A 20,047-nucleotide genomic window follows, 5' to 3' on the forward strand; every position below is an offset into this window, starting at 1 on the left:
TAGAAGACCAAAGATGCAATGCCGTAACAGCCAACTGAAATGAGAAATTTTCAACCAATGTCTGGGAACCAAGATAAGAAGTTTGATGTACTTCCATTATGATGTGGCTTTCATAACAATCTATGTACAGAAGTTGCTTTTATCTGATGTATTGTCTCTTCAGGACAGATGTGTTCTTGCTCTGCTAGCACTCTTAGCCAGTAAGCAGAGAATTTAACATGGTGCACAGACAGAAATATTAGCCTGAGTTGTTGGGGAAAAATATTTTTTTGTTATCTGCTAAGTCTACTGCATGTATTGTGTATTTAAGGTTAGTAACACTGAGGTCACAGTCAGAAACTTTTAGATTTGCAGTAGAAAACAAAGGCAGATGCAGTGTTGTGGATATGAATGATGAAGAATCTCAGAACTGAAAAATAGCAGTGTTACCTATCAAAAAGGGAGAGGTTTTAGTGTGAATGTATTTCCTATTGAAGACCAAATCATATAGAACTGATGCAAAAGGCAAACTCTTCATGCAGAGGACAAGTCTATATTTATGAAGTCCGTATTTGAATAGTTGTGAAGAGCATAATAGCTTTTAGAAGGTTTATGTGCCTGTTCCTTATTACAGTTTTATGAATTCAGTGAGAGTTTATTGCTCTAGGTAAAGTTATTTTAGTGTGGAATCACTCACAACATTTTGTGCTGTCCTTCCTCATGACGTTAACTCTGTTTTCATCACCTGTGCAGTTTGAAGTTGTTTTTTCTCCTGCAGGTTGTCATTCTCAATATCAAGCTAAACACACCAAGTCAACTTGCTGTTCCATTTCCTGGATCCTTGTTTCTAAGCCTTGTTTCTAAGTTTTCAGATGTCTCTTTTCCCCTCCTTTGGTGGAAACTGGCAATTGTGTGCTTTCTCTTGGTGGGGGTCATGGATTCTACATAGCCAAATGTCTGCCAAAGAGAAGCCAGGTTGGTTGTATTTTATTTATAGTGTGTGCATTAACAAGTCAGAGGAAGTGGGTGCAAAGGGCCTTGACTAAGGGCCTTGACAACATACTTGTGCGTGATTCTCAGTAGGTAGAGGAGGAACGTTCCAATCAAATATTTTGTACACAAACTGTGGAAGTCAGGTAAATAAAAATGTTCCTTATTTCCCCCCTATTTTTTCCATGTTCTTTTTACTGTAATTTATTTTCTTCAGCCTGAGACGGTGTTTAGATAATGCTTGAATACAAAATATATTATGGAAATGCCATTGGAGTGTGCAAAGTGGCAGACTGTATTTCAGCAAGGGCTTATCTGCTGTTCAGCATAAAGCCTATATGACTTTTTCCCACATGTCAACTAATTCAGAATTGACTGAAATCGGATAAATTTAGTTGAAGCCGAAGCTAGATGCTATTGTATTATATTCATACTGTATTATGTGCGTTACCTATTGCATGTTTTATTTAGATAACCAGATCATTCTGTTTCTTGGTTGTTATTAACTTCCCTCCACCCAGACATCACAATCAAAAATGCTCATATTTATAAAGACAAAAGGCAATGATGTGATGCTGTATTGTATACATGTATACATGTATATATGTATGTATGTATATATATATATATATATATTTAGGCAATAGAAAAATGGGCCCTTCAGGAGCCTGTAAATGCTCCAACTATAATGGAATTATTTGGTGAGGAATAGGTTTAGGGGGATGGTCTTGTGCAGGTCTTTAATTGGAAGTGATTATTTAAGACAGTGTTACCACTTGGACAGATTTTTCTAATGCAAGGTTTTACTTGAAACAAAAGCATGACTGTTCAACAGCAAAAGGCCAATGCATGCATTGTGCTGCTTAAGAAGGAATGGATGTGGTAACCTTACTGAAACTGCCTTATTATCCCCCAGCAGGAGGAAGTTCCTGCTTGACCTCTGTTTGTTATCTAATTAAAATGAGGGTATTATACAAAACTCATTAAACTGGTTTTTTATAATGCTTCCTGAGGCGCTGAAGTGAGGCAGCTTTCCTACGATGGTGTATTCCTTGTTAAAAAGTCAGATAGCTGGGGCAGTCATGAAAACTTTCAGTGTTTCTACATAAAAATTAATACTGGAGATTTCATTTTAATTGCAATGCAACTAGACACAAAGTCATTTGCAGAAAACCTGCAGTTTTTCCATTTCTTCTGTAGATGAGGGTAATACAAATAGTATGAAATCCATCATCCAGAGATGTGGTGGATGCCCCATCCCTGGAGACTATCAAGGCAAGGCTGGATCAGGCTCTTGGCAACCTGATCTAGTTGTGGATCATCATCATCATCATAGTATCGTGTGAGTTGGAAGGGACCTTAGAGATCATCGAGTCCAACTCCCAGGTTTCGAGCCCCCTGTGTAGCGAAGCGGCACTTCTACCCCCTGCGCCACAGGGCGGATTCGAACCCGGGCCCCCCAGTCCCGCAGGCAGCAGCTTATACCACTGCGCCACTGGGGATATCCCTGTTCATTGCAGGGTAATTGGACTAAATGACCTTTAAAGGTCACTTCCAACTCTAAGGATTCAGTGATTATATCTGAGCTTGAAGTTTGTTATTCCCTTTATAAACAGATACTGTGAGGACAGTAAAAACAACAACAACAAAAAAAGGTTTCTACTGCACTTGTAGGGAGAAATGGATGCTCCAGCTTGCTGATAAGTCTTCCTCAAGGCAATGAGCCATCTAGTTACTGGTGTTACTGGGCCTAACAAGGAAGGATTTGTTCAGGAAGTAAGTAAAGGTTGGGGGCAGCTTGGGTTGTAGTGACCACAAGATGGTGGAGTTCAAGATCTTGAGTGGAAGAAGCAAAACAAAAAGTAGGATTGCTAACCTGGACTTTAGGAAAGCCAACTTTGATCTTTTCTGGGACCTACTTGGAGCTATCCCATGCACTACAGTGTTAGAAGGTATGGGGACCTGTGAAAGCTTGTCAGCATTTAAACAGCTCTTCTTCTAAGCTCTGGATCAGTGTGTCCCTGCGAGCAAGAAATCAGGAAAGGGTGGCAGGAGAGCTGTGTGGATGAGCAAGGAGCTCATGTGCAAACTCAAAGGGAAGAAGAAGGTCCATGAAATGTGGATAAGGGGTCTGACCACTTGGGAAGAATATAGAAATGTTGTCAGGGCCTGCAAGGATGCGATGAGGAAGGCTAAAGCCCACCTGGAATTGAATCTGGCAGAAGTGATAAAGGATAATAAAAAAGGCTTTCTTAAGTATGTTAACAGTGAAAGGAAGACTAGGGAGAATGTGGGTCCCCTACTAAGGGAGGGGGTGTTCTGGTAACGGGGGATGATGAGAAGGCGGAGATACTGAATGCTTCCTTTGCTTCTGTCCTCAGTGAAAAAGCTCTCCCTCAGGAATCCCAGACCCTGCAGGTTAGTGAGAGGGTCTGTGGGGAATGGATGACTGACCTCTAGTCAGGGAAGAGGTGGTCTGTGAGCGCCTAGGCAACACCAATGTTCATAAATCCATGGGACCTGATGGGATGCATCCATGGGTGCTGAGGGAGCTGGCAGAGGCGATTGCTGAACCGCTCTGTATCATCTTTGAGAGGTCTTGGAGAATGGGGGAGGTGCCTGAAGACTGGAGGACAGCCAGTGTCACTTCGGTCTTCAAAAAGGGCAAGAAGGAAGATCCAGGTAATTACAGTCCAGTCAGCCTCACCTCTGTCCCTGGAAAGGTGATGAAACAGCTTGTGATGGATGCCATCTCCAGACAATTTGAAGAAAAGGAAGTTACCAGGAATAGTCAGCATGGGTTCACCAAGGGGAGGTCATGCTTGACCAACCTGGTAGCCTTCTATGATGTTGTTACTGCCTGGGTGGATGGGGGCAGAGCAGTGGATGTAGTCTGTCTTGATTTCAGCAAGGCATTTGATATCTGAGGTGTGGGGGGCAAAGTGGCAAGGCCAGACTCTTTTCAGCAGTGTGTGGAGACAGGACAAGGGGAAACAGAAACTGGAGCATAGGAAGTTCTGCACGAATGTGTGCAAGAACTTCTTTATGGTGAGGGTGATGGAGCACTGGAACCGGCTGCCCAGGGGGGTTGTGGAGTCTCCTTCTCTGGAGATACTCAAGACTCACCTGGACGCTGAGCTGTGTGACCTGGTGTAGGGAAACTGCTTTGGCAGGGGGGTTGGACTCTATCTCTGGAGGTCCCTTCCAACCCCTATGATTCTGTGATTCTGTGACCATTGTCAGTGTTTCAGTCTGATTTGTATACTCAGAAGCAGCACATCACTTTGGCATTCAAAGCATCTCTTGACCTGCATTAGGAGAAAACAGCTGTTGTATACCTTTCCACATTCCAATTTGGAACCTGTAGGTACTGTATAGTTCTAATTAACTAAATCTGGGCAATCTGATTCTGTCTTTAAGTGCATTGGAGAATGTTTTGAGAGGATCTCATGCTTTTGTTTTCTGTGTTAGGCAGGGCTATGAAGAACTGGAAAGACAGCTGAAGGAAGTCTTTAAGGAAAGGAGCAATATTCTTCATCAACTGTTGAAGACTTCTAAAGAACTCGAGGGAATTAAAGTAAACCTCCAGGTAAGGTTATGTGTGGGTTTCTGGTGTCTGAGTTTTTCATACTGGTGTCTATTCACTGCTAATAAATGGTTGATTTTAGAGTGTGCAAATAGTTCTGCTTACTTTGCATTGAGTGTAAAAGGGATGGTCTCAAGGAAAAAATAATCTAAATAAATTGGGTGATTCGAAACCAAAACAAGACAAGAAAGCAAGCGTGCACACAAAATGTAGCAGAACAAAAGAAGAAACAGAAAAGAATAAGCTTCCTTAATGGAGTCCCCACATAATTAACCTGACAGCTTCTATGAAAGGTTTTCCTTTGCTGTTGTTGGCCACATCTTTGCTGAAGAGTTGCACCTATGCAGCCTAGTGCAGCTGCTTACTTTACTCTGCAGACATGCAGCCTACACCAACTGACTGGATTTACTGCTGGAGATTACTTTACAAGTTTAACTAAGAGACTGTGTTAGAAGAGCTGGCAGCTAGGCATCCAGGGCTGATGAACTCAGGAGGTTTTCTGGGTATCATGGGTGTGTTGAAAGAATGATAGTCAGATTAACTCTGTGGTCATATCAGCTCCTTAGAGTGAGAAGTAGAGATCTTGCTCTGGATCCTATACTGAAATCATCAGATGATCACTTTAAGAGCATGCCTGTCTGCCTGATACTGCTTGTCAGTCCTAGTAAAGGCACAGTTTTTGTTGAGGTTTTTGGTACTGCATACCATTTTAAAGGATGGAATTCTCCAGCCATTGCATATGTACCATTATGTTGATGTAAGCTAGGCAGGAAAAAAATAAGGTAGTACTCAGAAAAATCATATCAATCTATTTTACACGATCAGATGTAACCTGGTGCTCACTGCAAAATGATGTGTACAGTTAGCAGTGCTGAATTATGGCAAAAAGCATAGTCAGGGTGTTCCTCCTTTTCTCACCAGTGGCAATTCACTGGGAGCATTTTTACAAAACAGATCCCAATCAGTGATTTCACAAATGAGCAGCATTTAAGATCTCTTTGGTAACTGATTTTTTCCTTTATCAGTCTTTGAAAAATGATGAAGCGTCAGCCAGAAGTGATGTGCAGAAACTTCTTGAACTGGGCCAAAAGCAAAGGTAAGAACATACTTTCTCCCTTTCCCTTCACTTTTTTGACTGAAAGCAGCAATACTAGAAAACATCATCCTTCCTTTTGCCTTAAATTAGAAACACTCTTGTAGCCTGGAGTCTACTGACCCTAACAGTAACAGTAAAATAAAGGCAAGGAATGCTATGTTGTGAACAGTTTCTGAAACGCGTGAGACATATGAGCTGATATTGGACATCAGTTGGGGAGATATCTGTTAAGAAAAGAAATAATAGTATTTCTCGCAAACATTTAGATATGAAACTTCCTATTCCTCAGTACTGTCATTATTCAGCACTCTCTGACCTACTTTTTTTGTTACTTGAGTTCAGCTAGGTAAATCTTGGCATTAATACAACTTCAATCACAGGTAAACACTACTACAATAGGAATCACTTTACCTGAAACTGCTTTATGTAATAAATGCATCTGTATCTCATGTTTTTCTCTGGAAACAAAGAAATAGCCATCTACACTGCATTCATTTGCTAGAAATGCACAACTTAAATCTCCCAGTCTTCCTACTGCTGATATTGTATTTAGTAGAAGCACACATGAAAATGTGAGATGGCTCGTGACAAGAACCTTCAGTTCTTCAACACAAAGCAAGTTGGAGCCGTAAGAAAATACTACAGATCTTCTCCATTTTGCTTCCATGGAGAAGGATTAAATAGATAAGGGTCTTTCAGATATTCCATATAAATCTGTTAAATGATGAAAGAATTTGTTCAGCTAATATAGCATTTAAACAATTACATGTTACATGGCTGTAATGAAAGCAACATAGCTATTCTTGCCATGCAGTGTATCCTTCATATCTGATCCTGGTCTTGCAGTGGTAGATTGTAATGCAACTTGTATAAGGTAGTAATGCTAATTGATTAAAACCATTATTTAGTAATTAGAAGTATATTCAGTAAATAGATTGTCCCGAAACCCAAGTCTGCTAAGGGAAAACTTCTAATTCTTAGTTGTATAATAAAACATATAATTTCCTGATATATTACTTAAATCTCACCTTGAAGTCTCTTAATTTCTACCCAAAAGCAAATGTGGAATTCTAAGTGTATGAACCGCTAAGCATTCTGCACAACAGTAACTCCCAGAGACCAGCCCCGAAACAATACAGTATGCAGCATGCAACCAAGTAACCTTCACCCTCCTGTATAAAATAAAAGGCTTTTACTACAGGCTCCAAGAAAATGCCTTGTATCTACTGTGGGCTCTTGACAGCCATTTACAGGCTCTTACTTTTTACTTTGAGAGATGTAGCAGTAGAGAAATGCAGTATGAGAAATCACTGTTAACAGTATAAACCCCCCTCATAGAATTTAACACTTTATTTGCCAGTAGATTCAGGTTATGCTTGTTCAGCAAGTGAACAGAGAGAAACTTAATACTATTCTGCTTCAGTCTATTTTATTTGATCTACATCATTGATTGTTGATTCAGCAGCCAGGTGCCTTCCACTCCAGACTGGTTATCATTGGGTTAAATTATCGTTAAATTATACCTTGGAGAAACTCAGATTGCATTAGTAATGCAAAAATATCTTGAATCCACTAATGCCCAATCCATACTATTACCTCTTCTTGTCCAGTTGTATTTCAGCATCATCTATTGGCTTTCTTGTTGTTTCTTTCTAGAATGAGTTGTTCTTGATAATAGTGTATCTCCAAGTCCACTTCCCTTGCTTTTATTGTACCAATTCCTTTTGCTGGAGTCTATACATTGGCAGATGTTTTGCATGACAGGCCATTTGGTAAATGTAAAACATACCTAATTTCCATAGCAGACAAATTTTTGTGTTGTGCTGGCACTGTAGTTCATGTGGTCATTTTAATTTTGTTGGGCGAGACACTTAGTGGTAAATACAACACATCTGTCACTCTTCTTTTGAAACTGAAGAATGATTCTGTAATGGACGCTTGGGATGAAGGTTGTGTTTTGGTTTTTCAATGCCTAGGGAAGAAATGAAATCTCTTCAGGAGGCCTTTCAGAAGCAGCTTAATGAGGCAGCTGAGGAGGCAGAAAAGCATCAAGCTACGGTGAGTGAGTCTGTCCCTCTTCCATTTTTTTTGTATTGTTTTGATTTCCTTCTGTCTATTTTTATTCTTTTTAAATCCTCCTCCCCTGAATTTTCTTGCATTATCTCAGATGTTTTTACATGTTAAAACAAAACCTTAGATTTCAGATAGGCATTAGTACTCAGGTTCAGATAAAAGGAGGTGGATAAAATCTCTATGTTCAGGTGTGTATCCAGCATCTTGGAGGTTTGGGCCTAAGTCCTTATGCCTTATGAGGCTACCTTTCTGGATCTCTTGTCTCACCTATACCAGAGTAAGCTGTCATACTGCCATTGACATTTTTTCTAGATTGCTTCTAATTTTCAGCAAGAAAATAAGAGAAAGCTAAATCTTGGCACCACTAGATCTCATTATCACTATAGGAAGGTATAAATTCAAGGCACAAACATCCAAATGTTGTTATTGCAGGGGAAAAAAAAGTAGTTCTTTGTTTAGTTCTTGGATATAAATATGAAAATGGTCCAGCGTTGTTCAATTGTGATCTTATAACATGAATATTGCTGAGCATTAATCAACTAGATAATTTGTAGAGATTTATTTAAACCTCAAGCGCTCTGTGGTTCTAAACAGGTTTTGTGGATATATATTTTTAGTTTCATGTTTTGTAATTGATGGCTTATCTGGTAATGTTTTGCTAGTTGTCAGGCTCACAGTACAAGGGTTTCAAAACAACTACGTAATTTAGCAAATATTCAGAAATGCCTTAATGTGATTTACTTTGTGGCTTTCGGTCCTTTGTGAACAAGAGATGAGTTCATTATTTTAATTATTATTTCAATAATGTAATGTTTTGGAACTAAAGACATGCCCTCTGAATTTAATGGATAAGTCTAAAATGCGCGTAGTGAGAAAAGAGATCTTTAATCCCATTTGTGGACCAGATTGATCCAGAGTAGGTAGTCATGACATCTAAACTACGTGCTAGGTGCTTAAAGTAGGATACTACACCACAGTTATGTTCCCCCATAATATATAATTACTGGATTGATAGTACTTGTAGGCTTCTCTAGAGAATAAAAACCCTCATCTGTTCTTGATGGGAAATAAATAAGTAAGCAGTATTCTGACCAAAGCAGCCAAGGTGAACAGATTATTGGCTCTATTCTTTGCCATACAACACTGTTTTTTGTTTTGTTTTTTTTTTTTACCTTGAGGAACTGTGCTTTGCAGAATTTCAGCCCCTACTATAGTACTTTTGGGAGAGCACAAATCCATTACAGAAAATTAAACAAGAAACAAACAGCAACAACCCCCCCTGAGTTTATAATAGAACATAAAGTAGAGGGCTGTCATCTGGTTAGATAGAGAAATGGAATTCTTGAACTGTATTCTAAAAGTTGCCAATAATAGGATACTGAATTGGCCACTGATTTGAAGGAAAGGTGTGCTGGGTCTTTGATTTGTGAAGGTAAAATGCAGATATTCACCAGCAATGAGAATGAACAAATATTCCAAAAGTGTTTTGGTTCAGTTTATTAAAGTTCTTCAACATTAGAGAAGCCAAGAACATTAAGACAGCCAAAAGTTTGCTGTTCTGTGGATTTACTGAGGTACTGGTAGCGCTCGGTGGACAAATCATGAAGCTGTTTTGAGGCTCAAAGGAGTGATTTGGTCTTGAGGAACCAAAAAGACATTGCTGTCCTTGACAGTTCCAGTCGTGCTGAGGTCAGACTGGGGACACTGAGTGAGAGTGACTCTTACCCTTTCTAAGTCCTTTGTCTTCTGCATCTGCAGCACCAACATACAAAGAGCATCGGTCTACCTTGGGATGAGTTATAGGGCAGCATTATGATGAATTCATACCTCCTGTGCTCTATGCAAGGTGATTAAAAGTGCAGAGGGAACCTGCAATGATGAGGATGGCTTGAATTTTTCAATAGCCCTTGGTGTTGCAGAGTTCAAGACCGAGTAGTCTTCCAGAAGGCTCTGTATTTTGAGGACCTTCTCTGGTCTACCATTCAGCTCAGAGCAGAACTGTGAATTATTTGTTATTATTAGTCTGTCAAAAAGCATTTCTAAAATAAAGTCTGTTAGGAGTACTATACTGGATTTAAGCGTACAACATGTATATAAAACATTCATGGGGATATAGGACAATCAGGAATAACATGCTGTCTCCTTTAGCTATCAGTAAAAGTTGGTAGAGCTTTTCAGAACTAAATACCAAAGTAGTAGTTTATAATAGGTTCTTATGCAGTGATTTATTTTTTACATGAAAAGGAACCACTACTTAAAGCGCTTTCCCATTAATTTCAATCACAGCGTATAGAACCAGCTGGACTGTTCTGGAGTAAAGAATGAAAATGAAATGAGAAGTGATCACAGAAACAGAGGGGATGGGAAAGTAAACAGGGGAAAGCAGGGGGTAGGGGTAGGTAGGCTAAGTTTAGACTGCCTTTTTCATCTTGTTCTTGCTGCTGTTTTATATCACACTAACACTTTTTAGAAAGACACGGTGATGGAATTGTTTGACAGCTTAATTATGGTATCGTTTGTCAAAATAGAGGAGAAAATACATCTGTGTTAAATACTTTTTCTTAGTTGCTCAGTGCTTGCTATGAAAACTTAGGATTAAGTAACTCATTGTGAGTGACTTGTTAAAAACTAGGCAGAAATGATGTAGTTAATTGGATATCAGAAGGACGTTCTTAATAATAAAACAGAAATAGAACATGCGGGATTAAATTCTGAGAAATCTGTTGCCAGACCTCTTATCACTACTAACTCATAAAAAGATGGGATGTTCATTTCACTCTGAAATATAATATATACTAATAGTCCTTATGACAAAGTCATACATGTCTCTACGACAAAAATGTCTTTTCATTAATTTACAACTTACAATCAAAAGTTGAGTTCACCTAAGGAATCCCAGCCGGCAAAAACTATGTTTAGCTTTGCTTTCATAAATATTGATCAGGCTGTAGATTATTCTATTATTTTCTCAAGAGATAGAATATTTCCTGTGTTTATAGCTTCCTATTCTCTTGGCTTACAGAAATCAGTTCCTGTGGTGTAACTTGAAAATTAGAGTATGAAAATTAATACTGAGTATGCTAGAGCTAATGGATATTAACAGTGATATTACAGACATGCTAGTAAGGGTATTTCAGTCCCAAGTTAATCATTCCTGCCTTAGCCCTAAGCAATGTAAAAGGTGTCTGGAGGTAAGCAAGTAAGTGTACAGCTCAGCTTTGACTGTGAAGTAATGACTTTATGTTGGTATTACTCCATCCTTCCTCTGTGGTGAATAACTAACTATTGTCTGTCTCTTAGAATTAGATTGCAGCCATCTGCTAAAGCATTCTGTAATTTCAGTGGGGGAAAATTTAATTTCAATATTTCAAGGTCACATTCTGATGTTGAGTAAAGGCTGGATGGAAGCTGTTACCTTTAATAAACGTAATGAGCTCTGAAGCACACAAAGCTCTGCATACCTTAAATGTCTGTCTCCAGGACACAGAAGCAGTGTCCTTGCTTAATATTGTAGAGTTCAGCCTTAGAACACCAATACGTTTTAATTATGTGTTTTCATAATTACATCTAGATTGTAATTAAAGAAAGCCAGCACTAGGAAAGAGCTGAATGTCAAACAAAACCAAAAAGTGAGTAGAAAGTGGGAAAGAGGTTAAGGAGAACTCAAAAGCCCATTCATATATATTACACTATTGGGATTTGGAGGCTAAAAGCAGAATTTGTACACTTGAAAAAGGTGTTGTGCGCTGTTGTTGTTTTCTTTTGATTGTACTCCTCAACTTGGGATTCGGAAACAATATTATAGTCCATTATGTCCTGTTGTTGAGACTGGTTAAAATCATTGTGCAAGTTGGTGGTTAAATTAACTATCTCTGCATCAAGCTGATAGTTACAAGCAATGTATAGAGAGCACACAGTCAATAAATTCAGTGCCATATCTTTATCAGTATTTCATATGTATCCAGATTTAGAGCTGATATGTTTTGAAGGAGCATTGGCATTCTCTTGAGAGAATTAGGACTAAGGAAAGGAAAAAAAATACTCTTTAACAGAGAAAAGTATCTTTATTCATTGATATCTATTGGTAGCTTGCAAATCTTTTGAGCAGCGTTCCATCTGAGTATTTATTTTTTTACTGTTCAGCTTTCAGATAACCCAGAACTCAGATTATGACCTTTATTGTTATGCCTTTGGCTGTTTGTGAATGGGATTTCTAGAAAGTACTGAGCCTGTTCATCCTCTGTTATGTACACATAGTTGGTATTTCCCTTTTCCAAATTATTAGAAAAGACCTGTTGAAGCATTTCAAAAGAAGTTCTGTTACATGTGTCAGTTGGTAGTAATATCACATACCCCATACTGACTCTTCTTTCTTAGGTGATAGTGTTCTCTGGCTTCTGTTTTGGTATTGAGAGTGATGTCAAGCCCAGTAATAGCTTCTAAATTACTGACATCTACCTACTTGAATATATACACGACTGAACAGCATATCATGCAGATTCACTGTCATTTTTGATCTCCATGGCATTCAGATCATTCTGTCGGTATGTTCATTAGGTCAGAATGTTCAACAGTCTTTTTTTGCTCATTGATTTCCTTCCAGATATCTTGTTTTTCTTAACAAGTCTGCTACAATGTCAGTTGAACTGTAGTTTCCTGTACATATAGGCAGAATTTGTATCAAATGTGGACTCTCATGGGGTTCTGGGTATGTAGCAGTGAGAATTTCTGTGAGCTGAAGGAGAATCCTTATGGAAATGTGATGGATGTGTTCATTTAATCCTAGTTGTTATAATTAAAACCTTTCCCCAGTTAAGTTCTTGAAGTCTTTAGGAAAACTCAGTCCTAAAACAAACTTAGATTTGTAGAAATATATTTTTTAAACTGCTTGATAAACTAAGATTGAGAGTTCTAACTTCCAAGACAAATCTTCGAAATAAATAAGGATTGAGCTACTTCCACATATAAATTACACTGATGGAGAGTATGGATCTGTTCTCATTAGGACCAATGACTGTTAGAAGCCTATGGTTAAATAAATCCTTAGTTCTTTGAAGATTCCCATGGACTTGGTTACAAAGAATGCTATATCTACTAGTACAAAAGTCAAATGAGAGGTTTTACATATAGTGATGTTCTTCTCTCAGTTCTAAGTTTCCCAATAAATATCATGGTATCCACTGGTAGGTTAATCAGGAAATACAAAGTGATGACCTATACAACAATAGTTGTATGGTTTAACAGCAATATTTTCCCAAGATAGGTTATGAAGCTATGAATAAGGTTAAAAGAAAAAAAAAAAAAGAGTTTAAGATAGTGTTTAGCTTCATTTCAGAAACTCAGTCAGTATTTTTATTCAACTTTTAGATTAATTTTTTGAAGACAGAAATGGAAAGGAAGAGCAGAATGATCCGGGACCTCCAAAATGAGGTAAGAGGGGAGTACTGAAAAGCATCAGTATTACCTGTGACAACGGTGATAACAAATGCTATTCTGATAGAGCACATGAGCCTGCCTCTCTTCTCACATCATCTGCAGTCATTGGAATTGTGGAGTTCAAGGATGCATCCGTCTATGCCCTGTAGTGTATGCTTATATAGTGGTTAATTGTTCTAGATTGTTACCTTATAGCAGATACGTCTTAAGGTAATACTATTGAATTTCTGATACACTGTATTTGAACAAATTCCATGTTGGGTTTTTTTATTAGTTGTTTGACCATTCCTTTCAGAACTGTTTACTACTTGCCTTATTATTAACATAGCAGTCTTTCATGAAATTGAATTCTCTATACAGGATTTGTGTAGGTTTTCCTCTTTTGATCTGGTAGTACCCTTTATCATACTTCACAGGCAGTTGCACATAGTCTGCCATGAATCACTTCCAAACTCAGCCCAAGAGAAGGAAAAACAAAAAGCATCTGTATAGCTTCTTATATTCATTGATAGGCACTGAGGGATCTCTAGGTACTACTCTACAAGAAGGTAATGATTTTTCTTAAGGAGCTTTTAAAATGCTTGGAGAATGGATAAACGCTCAGGGGAATTATATAGGTAAATTCATAAGATCATAAATGCTTGAGGAGTACTTTTTGTATATACCTCTCTGATATCCTGCCACACTGTGGTTCTCTGTTTTCAGGGAAGTAGTTTGCCTACAGAATAGAGAGGATGCGTAATTATTTTGTGAGTCACTGAGTGAGCTATTTCTGGGTTTCTGCATTGGTGTTATTTGGGGCATCTGTGTGGGTAGTGCTTCTCAAAAAGCAAAAAGAAATAACACTGAAAACTGAACTTGGAGGTAAAGTAATGATTAAACTGGAAGTGTTGATTTAGGTGGGAAGGAAAATACACCAGGCAAAACAAACAAAGTTCCAGTTTTCTAATGCCTTCAGTGATGTCTTTTCCATTCTAGCTCACCTGTGTCTTCTCTCCCTTCCTTACATCCTTCTTACTTATGATTTGACCAGTATACACATGTTCTTATTCAAGAAGAACAGAGTCCAATTTGTATTACTCATCTGTTTTTAGGCCACAGCATTAAAAAGGACCTAAATAAATAAATAAATAAGTTTAATTCAAAAGAAAAGAGAAAAGGAACTTTCTTTTCTCCAGAAACAACTGATGATGTTCAAAATGGAACAACAAAACCTTCCAACGCTTCGTACGAATGTATCAAATTAGATATGGAAGTAAAAGAATTCAGTTTTTTAGGAGTATGGTAGCAAAGACAGCATCACAGAATTCTGGGGGTCAGAAAGGACCTCTAGAGATCACTGAGTCCAATGCAATTAAGCTCCTTTTTGCCTGTTTTTAATTTAATCAGATTACCTGAAATATTTTCATTTTTTTAATGTCAACCTACAAGAGAGAGGTAAGAACAGAGAGGTAAGAATCAGAATAAGAGAGGTAAGAACAGATTTTAGGCGCTGTTTATTTTGCATATATTTTAGGAAGGAGTACAGAGCAGTACTTGTGATTAAAGAAGGAATACAACCCTAGCAGTGGCCTGGAAATCAAAAGCCTCCAGCATTCTTATCATTATTTAGGCAACTCATTTTGGCTTGGGAGAAATCTGATTTGAGAGAACTGCATCATCCTTCTGTGCATCAGCTAGCATGTGGGAAAGGAGTTATACCTACTCAATGACTAATTCTTAAATGTCTGTTAAGCTTTCCCACTGTTTCAGTAGTTGTTATTGGATTTTTCAATAAGAACCTCATATTTTGATCATAAAATTAAAGAAAAGAATGATTTTGACGAAACATTGTTTATCTATGCCCTGCTTCCAATCACTGAATATGCTTTTAGTAAACCTTTTTTTGGATATAGTGTATATTTAATAGATATTTCTACATGATTTTTTGTCACAGGGTTATCCCTAGGTGTAAGTAAGAAAAGAAAGACAGACAAAGGAGCGGCCCTGGGTCATGGTGTTTGGGAGAGGGGGAAGGGCAGAGAGCCAACAGATAGCACTAACAAAGATAAAACACAATGGCAACGATCTGAGGAAAAACGAGAATTGACTACATGTAACCAAATCAAACACAGCAAGAGAGACCAGAGTACTCAAAGTAGGAGTCAAACCACGACACTGCGAGGGCAGCATGTGTTTTTGAAGTTCTATATTCATACAAATGGATAGAGCCGTAACGTAAATGGAATTCCTTCCACAGCTACCGTTGTCCGTCTTTCAAATATTGCATTTACCCTCTATTTGTATTGACAAATATTGAATGCAGCAATCTCAGACTCTCTTGCCACTGTAAAAAATGATTACCCATTTAGTTCTGTCCTTTCAGCATGTGCCTTACGGCCATTCAGCTCGGCAGTTGGGAGATAGGAATAGACAACAGCTTTCCAACTGAGTGTTGCAGCTGTGGTGTAGCATATGAAAAGAGGATAGTGTACAGAAAAGTCAATTTTCAGGCTATTCAAGTCTTTAACAACAAAAATTGCCAACTAAAACAACAAAAATCCCTTGTGTGGAGGAAAAAATGTGCTGTATGCTGTGCATAGTGACTGTGTCTACAATTCCTCTTTGTTAGAGGTCTCTAAGTGCTTCCTCCAATACCAGAAGCAACCTGCAAGGCTTCCAGCAGATGTACACACGTATATAATTTCCTTGGGATATGTGAGTTATGATTTTTCCCCCCCAGATTAATGAGTAGTATAATTAGCTATACGAGTGAGGTGGCAAAATGCTCTTTGGATCTACCACTTGAATGCTGTAGTTGCCTCACGTTAGGCTTAGGTAAAATATTTATGTATTTAAAAACGATGTTATTAAACAATTTTATTACATGTGATTGGAGAAGATACAACTAGAGTTTCTTGTATTATCTGTGGGCAAGTTCTTTTATTATATCTCTGTGTATGCCTAAATCAAAGTATACTTATCTCTTTATGTAAAAAATTTACAATAATTCAGTGTATTTATTACATTGGTACAGTAGTTTATATCAGGCAATATATTTCTTGGCTGTTTAAGCTGTGACAGAACTTTAAAAAACATGAATTACATAGAAGACAAAGTAGTACAGTCAGTACTAAGTAAACCAGGAGTTGAAAATGAATTTGACTGTGGCTCCCAGTAATTTGTGTTCTTGCTGCTAAGAAGCATGGTTTCAAATAACTACCTTGTAAACAATACTTTTGTTCTATTCAGGTATAAATTGTGGTTATAGCTTTAGTGTCGAGTAAATCGTCCTAAAGCAGAATTTTCTTTAATCTTTCTGTGTTTAGCTGCACAAAAAAAAAAGGTAAAGTCAAGGCAGTTTGAAGTCCCACCTGATCTATTGGGAATTTCATGCCCTGCAGGGTGAATTCAATTGAATTACATTGAATTATGGTGGAGAAAAAAAAAGAACTCCTGTAGTAAAGTAGAAATAAAATTGTAAGGCGTTGAGTCTGCATCCTGACACCATTCTGCAAAGGAGGACGTTGTAATTCTTTTCTCTTCGTACTCTGTAGATAAATGTAACTCTTAAGCATAAAAGTCTGTTCCCATGTAGATGGAAGGTAGGTTAAGCCTTTTTTCCTCTTTGCATATTGCACTGGTTCTACAATTCAGAAAAAGAAAAAAAAAATCATCTTCAAGAATCAGAGAATAAAGTGGAGGCGTCTCTTAGTTCAGTATCTGAGTGAGATGTATTTGTAGTGATATAATGTAGTAGCTGCAACTATATTGTATGTACATAATACATATGTTAGGCCAAGCTTTGATTTCTCAAAGTTCTGTTTCTGGTCTTTAGACCCAAAAGTGTAGGATACATTTATTCAGTTCCTGGTGAAGGATAATCAGAATTTTAATGCCAATTAAGGAGTTATAATGGATCTATTGTCTGTTTTTCAGAGACAGACATATTTTCTATTTCATTCTTTAAGTCTGTGTTCAGGATTTAAGAAATCTGTCCCATTCCTGGAGGTGTTGAATGCAAGGTTGGATGGGACCCTGAGCAGCCTGGTCTAGTACTAGGTATGGAGGTTAGCAGCCTTGTCTTTGGCAGAGGGGTTGGAGCCTGATGATCCTTGAGGTCCCTTCCAACCCAAGCCATGCTTTGATTCTATGAATCTGATTCACAGCCATGAACTTCAGAACACTCAAGTGTAAATATTTAGATAAAATATATCTTTCATCAATATGGAGATGAAAAATGAGATGTGCACGTATTATGGCTCTCTTTTCATCTTGTGCTTAGTCACGATGTCTTGGCTGCCTGCTTGGAATTTGTCCCATATTGTTTTTATGTTGTCTTTTAAATTAGCTGTAGCACTGAAAGTCGTAGCAGTGTACTTTCCGTAACCTTGCTGAAGTCCTTCTGATGTCTTTACTCAGTTTGCCAAGTGCTTTTATTTCTGTTATCCTCCTTCATTAACTTTCCAAAATGTTTGCATTCTTTATTTTTGTTGTACCTGTCTAGCATCAAGACTGCCTGACAGCATTTTTATCCCTGAAGCTTAGTCTTTTTTGTTTGTCATTTCTGGCAATATACTGTCTGCAGAGAAGAGAGTCATTTCCCATCTGCACCTTCATTTCATTTGTAGGAAAGGTGTATCAGTAATTAGAGCTTCTGGTTATTGATAGTGCATAACATGATAGTGTTTAAGGTAAGCTTTTCTAAAGATCACACTGTTTAGGCCCTTGGGGTCAGGGAGATGCTGGGCTTGTCTGATATTCCATTTCATCTCACTGTTCAGCATGTATGACCAGAATATTTGACATTAAGGAATTGGTGATGTTATTTCACTTATTTCAGGAAGGCAGCAACACATGAAGTATTAGCGAGTATCTTGATTAACAGAATTTAAAACAGTTGTATTCTGTCCTTTGCACAGACAGCCCTCAATGACGTCTATTGCAGCTTCACCAGACAATGTGGACAGCACTGAATTCTAGTTAAAATCTTTGGCTCTTGAACTTGTGAAGAGAATTTTGTGAATCTTGGTATTATCCGGACCACTGCTTTCCTGCATTGGAAATCTCAAAGGCAAGGCAGCTTGCAGCCAAACTCCAGAGAACTTTAAGCGTGAATGAAATTTCATAATCAATATAAAACTTTTCCTGAACCAAGTGCAAATTTTGCAGAGCAGGAAAAAGAAAGAGATGTTTTCATCTAATTTATTCATGTTATGCAGACAAGTGGAAAAGTTGGCTTTTAGTGCAGTGATGTTAAAATCACTTTGTGGAAAGATCACTTAAAAGGGAGCAACAATGAAGTTTTAAGTGCATGTGTGGCATTAAGATACAGTTGAGTTATTTATTTAGAATGTTGATTGATAAAGCTATGCAGCACCTGGAATGCAACAATCCTGTCCTAGGATGAGGGTGTTCAGAGGCTAAAAAGCTCTGACTACAGGATGAGTTAGCAGGAATGCCTCCCTCACAGTTATGAATAGATTTCCATGAAAATCAGTAGGAAATCAGAAGAAAAGCAAAATGGCAGAATAGACCTAAATTAATCAAGCTGTGGTGTGATATACAGAAATTCCTTTGATTTAGAGGGAGAATCACAAAACCAAAGAGTTGCAGGGATTGGAAGGGACCTCAGGAGATCGTCAAGTCCAACCTCCAGCTGAAGCGCAATGGGTTGCGCAGGTAAGCATTCAGACAGATCTTGAATATCTCATAGAAGGAGACACCACAACCTCTCTGGGCAACCTATTCCAGTGCTACGTCACCCTTACTGGAAAGAAGTTCTTCTGCATGTTGGTACAGAATTTCTTATGATCAAGTTTTAGGCCATTGCTCCTTGTCCTATGGCAACACACCACCAAGAAGAGCCTGGCCTCCTCCATTTGCCTCCCCCTTCCCTTTAGACAAAACTATAAATATTTATCAGACCTCCAGCTGTAGGGTTTAGTGTTTACATTTTCTTTATAATCGTGCTGTTGAATACAGATGAGCTTATTTGCTGAGTTTGAGGGAGCAGAAAGTGACTTTGAAAAACAATTTCTGTTATTCAGAGGTTTAAATTAAACTGGACTGCTCTTGTTTTGCAGCTTTTAATCTTAATCAATATCGAGTTTGGTTGGAAAATTTCAACTTTTTACTGTGAGGTATTTTTAAACTGAGGTTTGATAGCTTGTGACATGATCGAGATTATAGTACTCTCCTGAGACTCGTTACACTCTGGTCTTAATTTGATCAAATGAAATGCAATATTTGGACTGATCATTCCAATTATATAGAGACATTTAAAGAATGTGAAATAATAAAGGTAACAAAGTACTTGATTGTAATTCAAGGTAGGACTATTCCAGAAAAAAAAAACACCCCAAAAGCTCCAAATAAAATTCCTCACCACAATGGTGATAAAAATCTGGAACACCTCTCCTATGCAGATAGACTGAAGGAGGCTGGCTTGTTCCATCTGGAGAAGAGAAGGCTGCAGGGAAACCTCATTGCAGCCTTCTGATTTTTGAAGGGAGGTGATAAATAAGGAGGGAAATAATCTCTTTACATGGGCAGATGGTGATAGGATAAAGGGGAATGGTTTTAAACTAAAGGAGGAAAGATTTAGATTTGATGTTGGTGGGACATTTTTCACTGAGTGGGTGGTGAGGTAACAGAACAGGCTGCCCAGAGAGGTTGTGGGTGCCTTGGGGGTATTTAAGGCCTGGCTTAGTGGAGCCCAGGGCAATATGATCTAGTACTTGATTTAGTGATGGGCAACTCTGCCTGCAGCAGAGAGGTTGGAACCTGGTGATCCTCGAGATCTCTTCCAACTCAAGCCATTCTATGATTTGGCAGTAATTTTAAGCATAATAAGTCGAATGAATTGCACTGATTTTATTTAGAGGCCTTTTAAGTGTTGATCTTAA

The 20,047-nt window shown here is 38.1% G+C and overlaps 1 protein-coding gene across 3 annotated transcripts in view; it reads left to right on the forward strand.

The window, feature by feature from the left end:
• LOC140253492 (leucine zipper protein 2-like) overlaps positions 1-20,047 on the forward strand; it is a 151,924-nt gene that overhangs the window by 82,075 nt on the left and 49,802 nt on the right. For all 3 annotated transcript variants that reach the window (XM_072339119.1, XM_072339117.1, XM_072339120.1), the window contains exons 3-6: positions 4,441-4,558; positions 5,581-5,651; positions 7,628-7,709; positions 13,092-13,154. In XM_072339119.1, the coding sequence (XP_072195220.1) occupies positions 4,441-4,558; positions 5,581-5,651; positions 7,628-7,709; positions 13,092-13,154 (334 nt within the window). The remainder of the gene's footprint in view (positions 1-4,440; positions 4,559-5,580; positions 5,652-7,627; positions 7,710-13,091; positions 13,155-20,047) is intronic.

The sequence above is a fragment of the Excalfactoria chinensis genome, chromosome 5, assembly GCF_039878825.1.
Source record: "Excalfactoria chinensis isolate bCotChi1 chromosome 5, bCotChi1.hap2, whole genome shotgun sequence".
In the NCBI taxonomy this organism is placed as follows: domain Eukaryota; kingdom Metazoa; phylum Chordata; class Aves; order Galliformes; family Phasianidae; genus Excalfactoria; species Excalfactoria chinensis.